Source organism: Camelus bactrianus, chromosome 8 (assembly GCF_048773025.1).
Source record: "Camelus bactrianus isolate YW-2024 breed Bactrian camel chromosome 8, ASM4877302v1, whole genome shotgun sequence".
NCBI classification, from domain to species: Eukaryota; Metazoa; Chordata; class Mammalia; order Artiodactyla; family Camelidae; genus Camelus; species Camelus bactrianus.
Window position 1 is genome coordinate 6,747,060 of NC_133546.1, and position 14,191 is coordinate 6,761,250.

General features: G+C 42.2%; 1 protein-coding gene and 1 pseudogene across 2 annotated transcripts in view; one reads left to right on the top strand and one right to left on the bottom strand.

Moving 5' to 3' along the window:
- The first annotated feature begins 2,168 nt into the window (after positions 1 to 2,168).
- The window catches only part of LOC105077372 (plasminogen), a 41,328-nt gene continuing 29,305 nt past the window's right edge, over positions 2,169 to 14,191 (top strand). Inside the window, exons 1-4 of one of the 2 annotated variants that reach the window (XM_074368048.1) lie at positions 2,169 to 2,375; positions 7,060 to 7,195; positions 8,604 to 8,710; positions 13,174 to 13,288. In XM_074368048.1, coding sequence (XP_074224149.1) covers positions 2,261 to 2,375; positions 7,060 to 7,195; positions 8,604 to 8,710; positions 13,174 to 13,288 — 473 coding nt within the window. In that variant the 5' untranslated portion in view covers positions 2,169 to 2,260. The remainder of the gene's footprint in view (positions 2,376 to 7,059; positions 7,196 to 8,603; positions 8,711 to 13,173; positions 13,289 to 14,191) is intronic. The other variant, XM_010965781.3, reaches the window with a different exon arrangement.
- On the bottom strand, positions 11,118 to 12,641 carry LOC123619845 (ubiquitin-conjugating enzyme E2 E1 pseudogene; annotated as a pseudogene).

Here is a 14,191-nt window from a genome sequence, read left to right on the forward strand (position 1 = left end):
CATCACTTTCCTCGTAAGGGTCTTGCAAGGAGTTCACCATTTTCATGCCAGGACGGGAGAAAGTAGCTCAGTCTTCCCTTCCTAAGGGAACCAGCGTGGATCTTGGGTGCCAGCCCCTTGCTGGGCAGAGCCTCCCTCTTGTTTTGATGTCCTTACCCCTGGCTACAAGTGCAGCCGCGTCCTCCACAAATCCCAGGTGCAGAAGTTTCCTGGGGTCCCTTTAGGCGGAGGCTGCAGCTGGGGGGGGGGGCCGGTAGAGACTGTGACGTGTACCTTTTATATAATCCTAGAAGAATCTAACCCCTGCGTGGCCAATAAACACTGAATGAACTGAACTCAGTGAGAACACACATCTCGGGCTTTACTCAACCTGCTGATGCTCTGCACAGAGGGCCTCTATCTCTTTCCTCAGTTTCTGCCATTTTTCAAATGGAAAGTGACTTATATTGAATGAATCATCTTTACAGCCTTGGGCAAAACCACTGCCCAACATCCCTCTAAGAGCCAGTATGGGATTCCTATGCAGGAGCTCGGAGAGTCTGTGGCTACATTCCTACCCTGTGCCCGTGAGGCTGGACCACTTAGAGCCGTGCTGAGGTGGAAATTCTATGGACCCACACCGTCTGCTCCTAAGCCACGCATCCCCCTTCATTCTTCTCTTGTCACAGGACAGAACAGGGAGCACAATAGCCAAACTCTGCTTCGTGTTTGCCTGTGTCCTCGTGATGCTTATGCGTCGTGAAGGAGTGAAGAACACATAGTCAGAAGGACATCGCAGGGCAACTTCATTTACAAAATAACATTTGTAGAACCAGATATATTCCAGAAGCTTCCAAGAGGAAAGGAGGCAAAAGGCATACCACCACCACCCATAATAAAACAATAAACAGGAAAAGGACATTTACGTGGATGTAGAATTTCTGACAACATTGTTCCCAAGATGCCATATCCATGAGGCGGTGTAAAAGTATTTTAAGTGGAAATAAATGCATAGTGGAAACATCATGTGTTACTAGAGTCTGTTTTGTTTTTTTCCCCAAAGGACTTTCTCAAACATACCAACATAATCCCCCTAAGAGATATTTCAGGTATTTTAAGAGAAGCGTCTTCCCGGGGCTGATTTCTCAACTTGCTTCCCTCTTGAGTCCCCTTTAATTAACTGGGCCACTAGGAGGGAGGAGGAGGGAAAAGCCAGGACGCAGTGGGAAACCAGGAAATGGGCCAGGGCATCCCAGTCCTTCACAGTGGTGCTGCCTTCTTGCTCTCGGGCACGTTTTGTTATTGTGAATTCTGCGCACACGGTACTTCAGCCCCGGGCAATTCTGGAGGAATTTCCACGCAAGACGATTGGTACGCACCTCTACATTTTGCTGGTTAATTTATAGAAAGGGATTTCATAGCCTGGAGGAAGGAGTGTTTTTAGTTCTTATTTCACGATTAAAATAGAGTCCATTCCTGAATATTACTGAACACTCATGTAGGAGTTTTAAAAGATGGACTAGTTGGTCATTCTAGCCTTAAGCCAGGGAAAGTGCACAACCAACAATTAAAATGGAGACATTCTTTAACTTAGTTTAACCGCTCTTGATTTATTTCCTGAGGATGAGAATGTGACACCCTGGGACTTCATTTGGGGGAAAAGATCAACAAACATAATTTATAATCATGGTAAACATATGAGTCCACTGGACATAAAGAAATTTTGATAACAGTGGAATATTTTAACTCACGCAGTGATTTCTACAGTTTGGTAGGATGTGGGGATGGTAGCAGGGATCTCTGGCTTCAGGTTGTCACCTGAGGCCTAAGTAGACTGTGTCCATTCTCTGCACCCCTGGTGAACTAAGGGACCTTGGGAAAGATACGCTTTCCCAGCCTGAGCCACCTTCTCTGAAGTGGGGATGATAATAATGTTGCTTGCTTTGGAGGTTGAATGAAACAAGGCAGAGGGTCTGGCATAGGAAAGTTCTCAGCAAATGTTAGTTATCAGTGAGAAAAAGAAGGAAGGAAAGATGAGTAAGGGGGGGAGATGATGGGCTAGGGGTGTACGCAGACGCAGAGAGAGGCGGGAGGAACGCCGCGGGGGCGGGGCTGCTCCACCGCTTCCCAGCATCTATTGCAGACTCCGCTCTCAAACATTTTGTAAGATCCTCCAGTCAAGGTAATGTTTGAACCCTTCGGAGCACAGTGGCAATGGGCAGGCACCTAAGAGAATAATTAACCACATGGGATTATCTTCTTTGGGGGTGCGTTTCCTGTCATGCAAGTCAATGACATCTTGGGATTGGGACATACTGTTTTCCGGACACTGCTGCCCAGTCCCAAAATGGAACATAAGGAGGTGGTCCTTCTACTTCTTTTATTCCTGAAATCAGGTAAGATTTAAAGATTTTTTCCACTTTAATCAATATTTTTTCCCTAGCAATATATTAAAAATAGGTACATGATGGTTTTATGTGCCAATTGTTGCATTTCTCTTTTTGACTCATGAAATCTAAGATTGAGGAATTCTTCAAGACATAAATTTAGTTTCCCTTATGTGAATACTGGAGACAAATGGGCGGGGAAAATAATAAATGACATTTTAAATCTAAAAGATGAAGCCCCGGTAATGGGTTATTTTAGTTGGAAAAAAATAGCCCATATAGCTAACAACCCCAAAAGTTGTAGGAGTCTCTTTGCCTGGTTCTCAGTTTGGTTAATTTAGACCATTTTGGTTAAGGTACCATACTCTCCTGATTTTCACAGGTGAACAATGAAATGTCTCTGACCACAGTCTTTGACCAGTCTGTGGTTGTGGTCACCAGTTCCCTGTTTGTTATGGCTTAAGGAAGGTTTTCCATACGCATAACTTTGCTTCTTATGCTGGAGACATCGCATCGATTTGTAGGATGGTGTGCACGTTCAAGAAATCCCCACTGGGTGCTCACCGCCGGCCAGGCACGTTTTTATCCATACGTGCATGTGTGTGTGTGTATGTGTGTGTGTGTGTTTATGTGTGTGTGTATCATTTACCAAACACCAGCTTATTTAGCTAGTGCACTAGGTATTGTCCCCATTTTATAGGTGAGGAAATCTGTCCTTAGGAAAATCACCGTTATTTGCCTAATGACCAAACCCCCAAATCCAGGAAGTGAAGAAGCCAGATCTTAAGCCAGGGCTCTCCGAGAAGGAATCTGGCGCTCTTCTCACTTTTTCAACATTGTCCAAATCTTCTTTAAAATAGTCCAAGCACATCTTTGTAGTTCCTTTTTATGGTCAGCTTTATGAGGTACAATTTACATGCTATACAATTCACCCATTGAAAGCATACAGTCCAATGGTTCTCAGTATATTCAGAGTGGTGCAACCATCACAGCACTTTTTAGAACATTTTTAATCTCCTTCAGATAAGCTCCACACCCCTTCACTGTCACCTCCAACCGTCTTCTCCCCTCCCCTGCCACCGCCATCCCCACCCAGCCCCTGGCCAGCACAAATCTACTTTCCATCTCTGCCTTGCTTGTTTTAGACATTTCCTGTAAATAGAATCATACATTATGCCAGTAGTTCTTTATAATAAATAATGTATAGATATTTGAAATTTGATTTATAAATAGCCAGATAAAATTTTACAAGTTGTACTTAATTTAACTTTCCTTTAAAAAAAAAAAAATGAAGTGTTTCATCTTTCCAGAGCACTGCAATGACCAGGGAGAGGAAAAATCTACTGAGGATTGAGCCCAGGACCTCAAGTGTGCTAGGCATGCACCCCACCCCTAAGCTATTTCCCTCCCCCCTGTACTTTAGAGTCAAATACATTTGAATTTAGTGGAGACATACAAAGAAATATCAAAGGAAAAGACAGAGCAGAAGAGTGTATAAAGAGGGTTTTGTGGGAAATGGTAGTGTGGGGGTTCAGAGATGCACACTCTATTTTAGCCTCTGGAAAGCAGGACCTGGAACTTGGACTAATTCAGTGGGTCACACCCAGATGTGAGAACAAACTCTCTGCAGCAGGATTAACATACGTCTTCACCAGCTTTCATAAGCTCTTTTTGAAAAGAAGGCATTTACTCTGTCTTTCCGTGGAAGCGTTTCCTCTTTCCAGAGCGCTGCGATGACCGGGGAGAGGAGAAAGCTTCCTTTACAGCTGTCCTCAGTGAGAGGGAATAAACGGTTTACATTTCACAAACTGCTAAATTTTTTCTTTCAAACACACAAGCATGGGTGCACACATACACACCACAGTGATGAAATCAAACCCCACGTTATTATTATTTTTTTAAACGGAGGTACAAGGGATGGAACGCAGGACCTTGTGCACGGTAAGCACATGCTCTACCACTGAGCTACACCCTGCCCCCAAGCCCCACATTATTAAAAAAGGGTCCTTGCTTTGGTAGCAATATGCATCTACACTCAGCCTAGATTATAAGAGCACTTTTCTTACTAAAAAGATTTGTTTCGTATTTCTGGGTCAATAAATAAACTGTATTATACCACATTGCCATATGCCTTGAAGTTAAAGAAAGAAAATATTGAGGGAAAGATTTTCAAACTAAAAAGAAAAAAAAAATTCTTTTTTTGGGCTATTTCTTGGAGCTCCTAAGGTGAGTCTCAGTGGCTATATGCTGTGGAACATAATAACATCACATAAGCAAAGGTAAATTAACTAAAGGGCGATAAAAATGGAAATGTTCTTGTTTTGATATCATTTCTATCCCTGACCTGCTCTGCTTTCTAAGAGCTCTTCCAAAGATGTAATGTTAATCTTTACAGGCAACTATGCTTGTTTTTAAAATCACGTTTTGATCTGTAGAATTTACCAAAGCACAACTCTTCCTGGAAACTAGAGCTCAAATTGGGAGAAGATGCTGGGTGAAGATGTGGGTGTGGGTCTAAAATATATGTTTCTCCATAATCTTTTGATATATGCAAAGGTGCTTTTTGGGTACTAAACTTTGATGACATCAGTCAACTTCCTATTCAGAGGTAGAAATATCCACCCTTCCAGTTTGGAGAACCTTAAATTGAGGCAAAATGATGAGCAGACAGGGGAGGATTAGACTCTGCAAGATGGCCTTGCTTCATCTTTGAGAACACGTCACCCCTGTGCAGGCTGAGTGTGCTCAGGGGGTCAGGGATGTCCTTTCGGAGAATGAGGATCTTACCCTTCATGAGCCTTCCTCCTAGATAATTGTCATCAGTATCCAAACACACTCTAGAAGATTTTATCTTTTTTAAAAATATATTTTAATTGAATTATAGTCAGTTTACAATATTGTGTCAATTTCTGGTGTACAGGACAATGCCTCAGTCATATGGGAACATGCATACATTAGTTTTCATACTCTTTTTAACCATAGGTTACTACAAGATACTGAATATAGTTCCCTGTGCTATACAGTATAAACTTGTTGTTTATCTATTTTATATATAGTAGTTAGTATTTGCAAATCTCGAACTCCCAATTTATCCCTTCTCACCCCCTTCCTTCCCTGGTAATCATGTTTGTTTTCCACGTCTGTGAGTCTGTCTCTGTTTTGTAAACAAGTTCATTCGTGTCATTTTTTTTTAGATTCTGCCTATAAGTGATCTCATATGGTATTTTTCTTTCTCTTTCTGGCTTATTTCACTTAAAATGACAGTCTCCAGGTCTATCCATGTTGCTGCAAATGGTATTATTTTATTATTTTTATCACTGAGTAGAAGATTCCATCTTGAAGAAACTTCTGAGACTGCATGTGCCCTCAAGGAAACGCTCTCTTCACAGCCCAGCTTCTGAAGAGAACTGCCCTCTCCCGCCGCTCCCACTGCCTCTCCTAGTCACTCTTTCAGCCACCCACTCTGGCTTTAGTCCCCACCTCCCCCCTCAAAGTGGTCAAGGTTACCAGGTTGCCTAATCCCATGTAGATAAACTTCAGGAAACACTGCTGTTTCCATTTTATTAACCTCGTTTGGCCTCTCACCCTATGAAAATGCCTAGTGTTCTATCCCAGAAGGATGGAGGCCGACACCTCCAAGCTTGGAATAGAGCTGCCAGAGCGATCTTAGGGGGCATGTGGCGCCTCGGAACAGGGCGTACTCTCCGTAGCCTTGTGCTGTGAACATGGCTGAGGCCCCCTCCACCACCCAGTGCAGTTGCAAGGGGGCAGAGTAAACTTCAGACGGAGTCTTTGCCTCAGATTTTATCTCAGAGGAAAACCAAAACCACGGTTTGTCCCAGGTTCTGCCCTTTCACAGCCTCCTCAGAGATGCCAGAAATCTGTCATCATCATGGAAAACATGATTTCTCTTTAAGAACTAGTGCGGTGTCACTGGACTAGGTTGAGTATGAAAATGACCATGTGTTGTGAGACTTGGTTCAGGCCCTATTCATTCTCAGCATCATCAGCTCACCAGAAGTTTGTCTCCCTCAGGTGGAACCATTCAGAGAATGCCCATCACATCAGTTTAAGTGACAGTGTCACAATCCAAGTTCATACTGGTGGAAGGAAAGCAGATTCTGTTCATACCTGGGGATGGACAAATAGCATGGAAACCGCCACTGTTGGTCCCTTACTGTTGTATCAGAACATGTGGTTATAAGCAACCAGATCAAATTCATTCTTGTTTCAGGTTTCTTGCCCATTAACCCAGCAACATGGAAGTTGTCAAACAGTTCTAGTCTATTAATCTATCAGTCCAGTTGGTCTTTTAATACAGGGCGATCTATGAATGAAACAAATTTTCTTAAAAAAATTGTTTTAATTGAATTACATCCAATTTACATGTGTTAATTTCTGGTATACAGCGTACTGATTCATTTATACATGTATGTATATTCCTTTTCATATTCTTTTCCATTACATACAATGTACTGAATACAGTTCCCTGTGCTGTACAGTAGGACCTTGTTATTTATCTTGGAGCTAATTTTCAGACTAAACATTTTTATTCTTAGCCACCCATTCTGCTTCCAACAGAGCAGTAAGTTTTACTCGGTTGATGCAAAACAAGTCGTTTACATCTTCGTGATCATTAAACAATGGTGTTGATAGATGTATCCTCTGTCCCATTCTTATCTTCCATTTGTAGGTCTTGGAGACCCCCTGGAGGACTATGTGAATACCCAGGGCGCTTCCCTGTTTAGTTTGACCCGGAAGCAGCTGGGAGCAGGAAGTGTAGACGAATGTGCAAGAAAGTGTGAAGAGGAAACCAGCTTCATTTGCAGGTATTTTCATTATCACTGCGCTGACGCTGAAATCTGGCTGTTTGAGACACTATTACTTTGATCACGAGAAATTTGCTCGTGGATTTATCAACAAAAATAAGATTCAAGACGAAGGAGGAGTTTCATGGGATCAGAGTTTGGAATCTGTATTTGCTCCTTGTGTCTGAAACCATGTAGTTTCTTGTTAAAGTTCATTCACGTCCCCTTTAGAAAAATGTCCCCAAAGGAAGTTATTCACTTTTGCAGGAGACATCATCAGTTAATATTATGAACTCTAATTTTTAACATCATTGTCAGTAAATATTTATTAAGGATTGTGTGATGGAGGGGTCCTAGACCCTAAGGAGCAATGAAACACAGATCTAGTGACCCAGTTGATAGGCTATATATCAGGATGTATGATAGATTTTTGTGTAGATACAAAAATTCAGTGTTTGCCCTTTTGCATTTATGGTATAGTCACAGAAACTGGATAAAATGTAAAAATTAAAAAATATCTGTGAAGCTAATGTGAGGTATTGATAAGTGACATCATCAATATGTACTCTATAAAGATTCCGAGGAAAGAACAATCCTAGAACTGAGTGGACTAGGGGAAACCTGGGCGGGGGGGGGAGTGGGGAACTGAGCTGGGCTGTGAAGGGTGAGATCTTGGTAAATATTGATGAGGCAGGAGGCATTCCAGGCAGAGGGAGCAGCATGGCCAGGCACCTGTGAGAGGCACAATGATGGACCAAGTCAGCTAAAGCAAAGGATTCACATAGGAGATGGGGCTGGAAAGGAAGCCGTGGACGGCTCTGACGCTAGGCTGAACATGAACGCAGGACCAGGAGCAGGGGCAGGGAGGTGTGAAGTGACGGGGGTAGAATGCAGAGGTGTGGTCAAGGGCAAGTTGCAGGAGTCCATGCGGACCGTCTTGGGAATGGGTTCAATGCCGTGGGTTGTTTCTCTCCAACACAAGGCAAATATTCTGGCACTTTGTTAAGAAAGTGAGTGAAGAAAGAGTCAAGCAGTTGAAACAGAAAGAAAATTTGGAGGAGGAGAAGGTAAAGGCAGAAGACAAGAATACCTACCATGCTGACGCACCCTTTCACGATGCTTCATTGATACTGTGCCGTACTGAATGGAAAGTAACGACTCTGAGCTCCTAGATTCATCAACAGATAGTTGTCTTTAGAGTCTCTTGCTTATTAATAAAAGTTTGCTTTCTTTATTTTTTTGGTGGAGAGATAATTAGGCTTATTTTTATTTATTCATTTATTTTTAATGGAGGCACTGGGGATTAAACCCAGGACCTCATCTATACTGAGCACAAACTCTACCGCTGAGCTATTAGCCTCCTCCTAAAAAGTTTGCTTTTCTGAAACAAAGGAAAACATTTGTTGTGTTTCCTGACTCCCTCCTGCAGGGCATTCCAGTATCACAGTAAAGAGCAGCAGTGTGTGATCATGGCTGAAAACAGCAAGTCTTCCCCAGTCCTCAGGATGAGAGACGTCGTTTTATTTGAGAAGAGAAGTGAGTACAACGTTTTCTTCTTTCTCTTCCTGTTCTTCCCCTTCCTTTCCCCCTCCCCTGGTTTTATGTCTGTAACTTATCAGACCAGAGAATGGAAGCGCTGTGGCGTCACGGAACTGAATTTCGAGTCAGAGGATTTGACCACTAACCCACTATGTCAACTTGAGTGCATTACTTCCCCTTTTAGGTTTCATTTTTCTTGATTTAAAAATGATGGGATTGGATTTACAAAGTCACTTCTACCTCTATGACTCAGAAAATAAGATATTCAAAATCGTATTTTGTTTTTAAGGAGAAGAGGGAGAGTCTCTCTGTTTCTCATGATGTTGGATTTTTGTTCTGCTGGGATCACAGTCTGTGGTCTGAAGCCTAGAGAAATAGAAAAACTGAGACGTTTTCAGTCTGCAGCAACATTTGAATAGAAGCAATATCCTTATTTTTATTCTTAAAAGTTTCCTCTTTTTTTTTCAGGCATGGTCTGTATTTCCCTTAGACTCTGAAATGTTGTCTTTTGAAAATGCAAGAGTTGCAGTTCTTTTTCCATAGTTGTCTTGAAAATTCTGGATCTCTCACTGTTTAGGGTCATGGGTGGCCTAGACTCCTGCGGAAATTGCATGTCTTCTTAGATATGAGAAAGTTCATTAAACATGTTCGAAGATTTAAGTGAATGTGTGATGCTTTTAAAGCTACCTCCTATTCTCTGTTGTTGGCTAGATATTAAGACCATTTGGATAACAGTTTTGCTCTCCAAATATTCTGTATCACAGGTGTTAAAAACAACCAGAAACATCCTATTTCATGTATTTTTTGATGATGACTTATTCTCTCTAGTCTTCCCACAAAACTCTAAATAACATTTTGAGAAGCATCTCTTTAGGTAAGGATTCTATTTATGTATTGGTTCACCTTCTCAGGTTTAATTAGCAGAGTGTCTGCTACTCACTTCCCGTCCACTGTGTAGCTCTAATTCTTGAGACTAAAGGGCAGATTAAATCTAAAGTTTATCTATTGAAGTTACTAGTTCTTACAAATAGTGAATAAAGGAAGATATAAGATTCCCCACTATCCATCAGTTTTTTTTAATAAAAAGGCTGGTGGGATTCTCCCTGCAAAATGCTAACATTTAAACAAGTCGTTTGTAAATTGTTAACCAGAAGGATCATGGGGGTGACTGCTAGGCTCAGTATGGATGGTTGGACAGTGGCTTGTTTTCAAGGTGATGGAAGGAAGCAAAAGGTTATATACACTTTGGAGGGTACATACAAACAAAAGAGAGGTAAAAAGTCAAAAGTCAGTCATTTTTGGATGCTTGTTTCCTTACTGTGGAATATTGACCTGCCGCTAAATTACCTGCCAGGGTTTTTCTGGGAACAGCCAGTGTCAGATTACAGACCTATCTCCACTTGTCGCCACGGCCACTGCCCCACTTGGGTCTAAGCCGCCATCATCACTGGCTGGGCCACGGCAGTGGCTGGTCTGTAACTTCCCTGCTTCGAACCCTTTGTGCCCTTAGAATAAAATCCAAATACTCACCGTTTGCTACGGGGCGCTGCATTAAGACTGCCTCGTGCGCTTCACTCAGCAGCTGCTCTACACTGGGCTTCTCTCTGCTCTGCCAGCTGCCAAGCGCACACCCCTCCTGCCCGGGACCCTCCTCTGTTCTTCCAGCTCCTTCTCATCTCCCTAGTCTCAGCTCAAGCATCACCTCCTTTGAAAAGTCTCCCTTCACCCCTGGCCTCCAAAGTTCCTTGAGTTTACATTTTTGATGAGTGTAACGTGTCTACCGTAATAACATATCTCAATGAAGATATGTCCACAATCTTTATACACAGTGCTGGGTTTAAAGCAGAAGTTGCTGTAGCTGTGTTAGAAATACTTTCCCCAGATAATTTATCAACTACTTTTTAAAAAATGCCTTCAGGAGCACGTTTATTGTGTTTGAGATGATACATCAGGTGCTTTCTGAGCTGCAAAGGGAAAAAGGAAATCCTTTCATTACAAACTGACAAAGGTAAAAGGTAAAACATTTTTCACCACAGCATGAGCCACATACTCAGAAACAGATCTGGGTTTAATGCAAATGACCATAATTCTTAGTCATCTCCAGCAACTTTTATAACTTCATACTGATAATGAATTGGGCTAAAATGCACTATAATATTTGGTAGACTTCAGGACCAATATCCTTAGTACATCACAAAATACATTTTGATACACCCAAGAAGCAAGACTTGCAAGTAGGCATTTGTTTGTTTGTTTGTTTGTTTTAACGGAGATACTGGGGATTGAGCTCAGGACCCTGTACATGTTAAGCATGTGCTCTACCGCTGAGCTAAATCCACCCCCTGCAAGTGGACGTTTTAAAAATAACTAACCTACAGCTACAAAGTTCTACTCTTGATAGCATTTACCTTTTTGGAGAGCTTCCCAGTCTCCAAAGGATGAAAGCAGAGAGTAGAATCAGTATAACACATACACAGAAGTCCGTATTGCAAAGGCTATAAAGATGCGCAGCGCAGTGAGAAGACGCCTTCTGCTCCGTCACACTGCATACAAACGATGTGAATGATGCGTATCTCTTGGTCCACCGTCTGGCTATCCTGTGATGTTCTCCTCTCTTGGTCAAATACTGAGTGGCTATGCTTCCAACCAGAGGATCCACAGGGTTGCAGTTCATCAAAAGAGAACAAATTGACAGCTTTGAGAAAGTCAAAGCAGGATTCCAGTTGTCTTTAAGGATGTCCAGGCAGGTGACTCCCTGACTGCTGATGTTGCAGGGACAGATTCTGGTGTGGAAAGTAACCTTCAGTGGCTTAAAAGGATAAGCAGTGAAAATGTGGTGTTCAGAAAAAACACACCACCTGCATATACAGAGCCTGGTGGACCAAGTGTGGTCAATCTCCAGTCACAAATGTTACCTCCTGCAGACCCAGTCGGCCGTTAGGAGGAAGATCAAGGGTTATTTCAGCTAGTTCCTTCCGAATTCTGTTAATCAATCAATTACTTTAAAAACTTGGCTTCAGTGGGGAACCATGAAAGATGATAAAAATATTCCTTAAATTTTTTATATTTTCATTGAAAAAGCAAGTTTATGTTGGCACCTTTTGATGTAAAGCAGAGGGTTTTTTTCTTTGAATCTGGGGCCACCAGCAGGAGTTATCTGGTTCATTTCTTGCATAAACCACAATCCAGTGAATGGTCTATGATAATCAGAGTCCTTCTCTTTGAAGTCGAGCAGGTCTAGAGGCATCCATCCATCACTCTGACTCTATAGTATCTTTGTATTTGTATGATGCCCCTTCCTTCAAACTCATATCAACTCTGAGTGGATTGCACTCAGTGGATTTGATAACAGCTTTTAAAACTGTTCAACTCTTTCAAGTCCTTGAAAATTCAACTTAGTATAAAAAGCTGTTTTTTATCCATATTCATTTCGCAGTTTTGATCATTTTCAATCAAATAGAGCCGTACAGAAAGTTTTGGAAATAAAAATAAATGACTTGGTAAGCATATAACCCAATCAATGGAAACAGAGTAGAAGAGAGCACCAGGCCACAGGCGGGCACCTGACAGCGTATTTTAAAGACAGGATGAGGCCCACTGGCTAGTCAGTGAGTTAAAGTGAAGGCTGGTTGAGAGCATCCACTGTAAACATTGAAAGTAGACCACAATTGTATCGCCCGGTTTAGCACTTTTTCATATTTGAAATACTACTGGGAGCTCCCAAAGTAGAAATGGCTTGGATAACTTTCAACCTCTGGAGCCTGCTGCCACCCTGCGGAGAAGCCCCCACCCCTTTCCCATCCACTCTCTCATGACGCCATTTATTTCCTGTTACACCTGTCGCCACGAGGTTCTCTCTTTCACAATCTGCGTCCTTGAATACTTCCTGTAACCAGCCCCCCTGAGTCCACTGGACTGTAAGCTCCATGAGGGCAGGGCCTCTGCCTGTCTCTACTCCACATGTCCCCAGTGTCCCCAGCGATGCCCAGCACACGGAGGGGCTGTAGCTTTGAAGAAATGAATCCATGCCCCAAATGGCTTAGCTAACTGTAACTCTTACTTAGATGCAAAAGGCTGTCTTATTTTTTTAACTTTTTTTTTAATTGAAGTATAGTCTGTTTACAATGTTGTGTCAATTTCTGGTGTACAGCACAATGCTTCAGTCATACATATGCACACATATATGCGTTTTCATATTCTTTTTCATTATAGGTTACTATAAGATATTGAATATAGTTCCCTGTGCTATACAGAAGAAACTTGTTGCTTGTCTATTTTATATATAGTAGTATCTGCAAATCTCGGACTCCAAATTTATCCAAGGCTGTCTTTTTAGATAGTGCGCAATGGTGTTGCCTGGTTTACAAGTCCTTTCTCTCAACATGTCCAAACAGTGCAGGGCTTATTCATGATTTGTTCTGTTGTGGAAGGGTTTGACCACTGTTTGAAATTCATTGCAGTATATCTTTCGGAGTGCAAGACTGGAAATGGAAAGAATTACCGGGGGACCATGTCCAAAACGAAAAGGGGTGTTACCTGTCAGAAATGGAGCAACAGTTCTCCACACATACCCAAGTAAGACTTCCTCTCTCATTTCTGTGCTCACCCCTTATGCTTAGAATGATTCCACTACTTCTGACCCAAACCAGAATTTGCGACTAGCGGGTACAGGGAGAACCTTACTGATTATTGGCGTGGAGTGGTTCCATTATTTATGGCATAGAAGTAGAAAATGGTTGCTTTCCATTCATTCTTGTGTATATACTTTTCTGGAAGACTTAGAACCGTACAAAAGGACAATGAGTCTATGCGTTCTAGGCTGAGTCTGAGCAAAGACCAAAGATGACTCCGTTTAGGACTGAATTAGTCCAAATAGAACACAGTACGTGTTAATCTCAACAGTGTAGAACAGAAGAGTAAATAAAATACAAATGAAAAACAGATTATCTTGCAACTTGCCTACTATTCACTTTAGTGTCATTCTTTTGGTGCTTTGCCCAGTATGGTCTTAGGTGGCGCTAAGTTTTCGTTAACAGTGTTACCACTGTTGTTGTCTTTTACCCTCCCCCGACCGCCCCCAAACAGATTGCCTTTATGTACCCCGATGACGTGGGCAGGTCTCATATGAGGGCTCGTCGAGGTAAAGCGATTAAGCCAGTGGCCAAATCATGGATTGTTCAGGGCCTTAGAGATAATCTAGGCCATTCCTATCCTAACGGACGTGGAGACTGAGGTCCTGAGAGGACCAAGTCTACCAAGAGCAGGGACCAAGAAGAACCCAAAATCAAATCTGCCATTTTAGATTCTGAGTCTTGGGCTTTTGATCTGCAACTCACCTCTGAAAATGAGCCTAACTCCAGCCTCCAACTCCCATTCATTCTGTATGCAGCTCAGAGAGGACATGGAGTTTGGAGTCAGGCAGATCTGACTTTAGACTCTTGAGATGCTACTTATGAATGGCTCAAGCTTAGGCAAGAT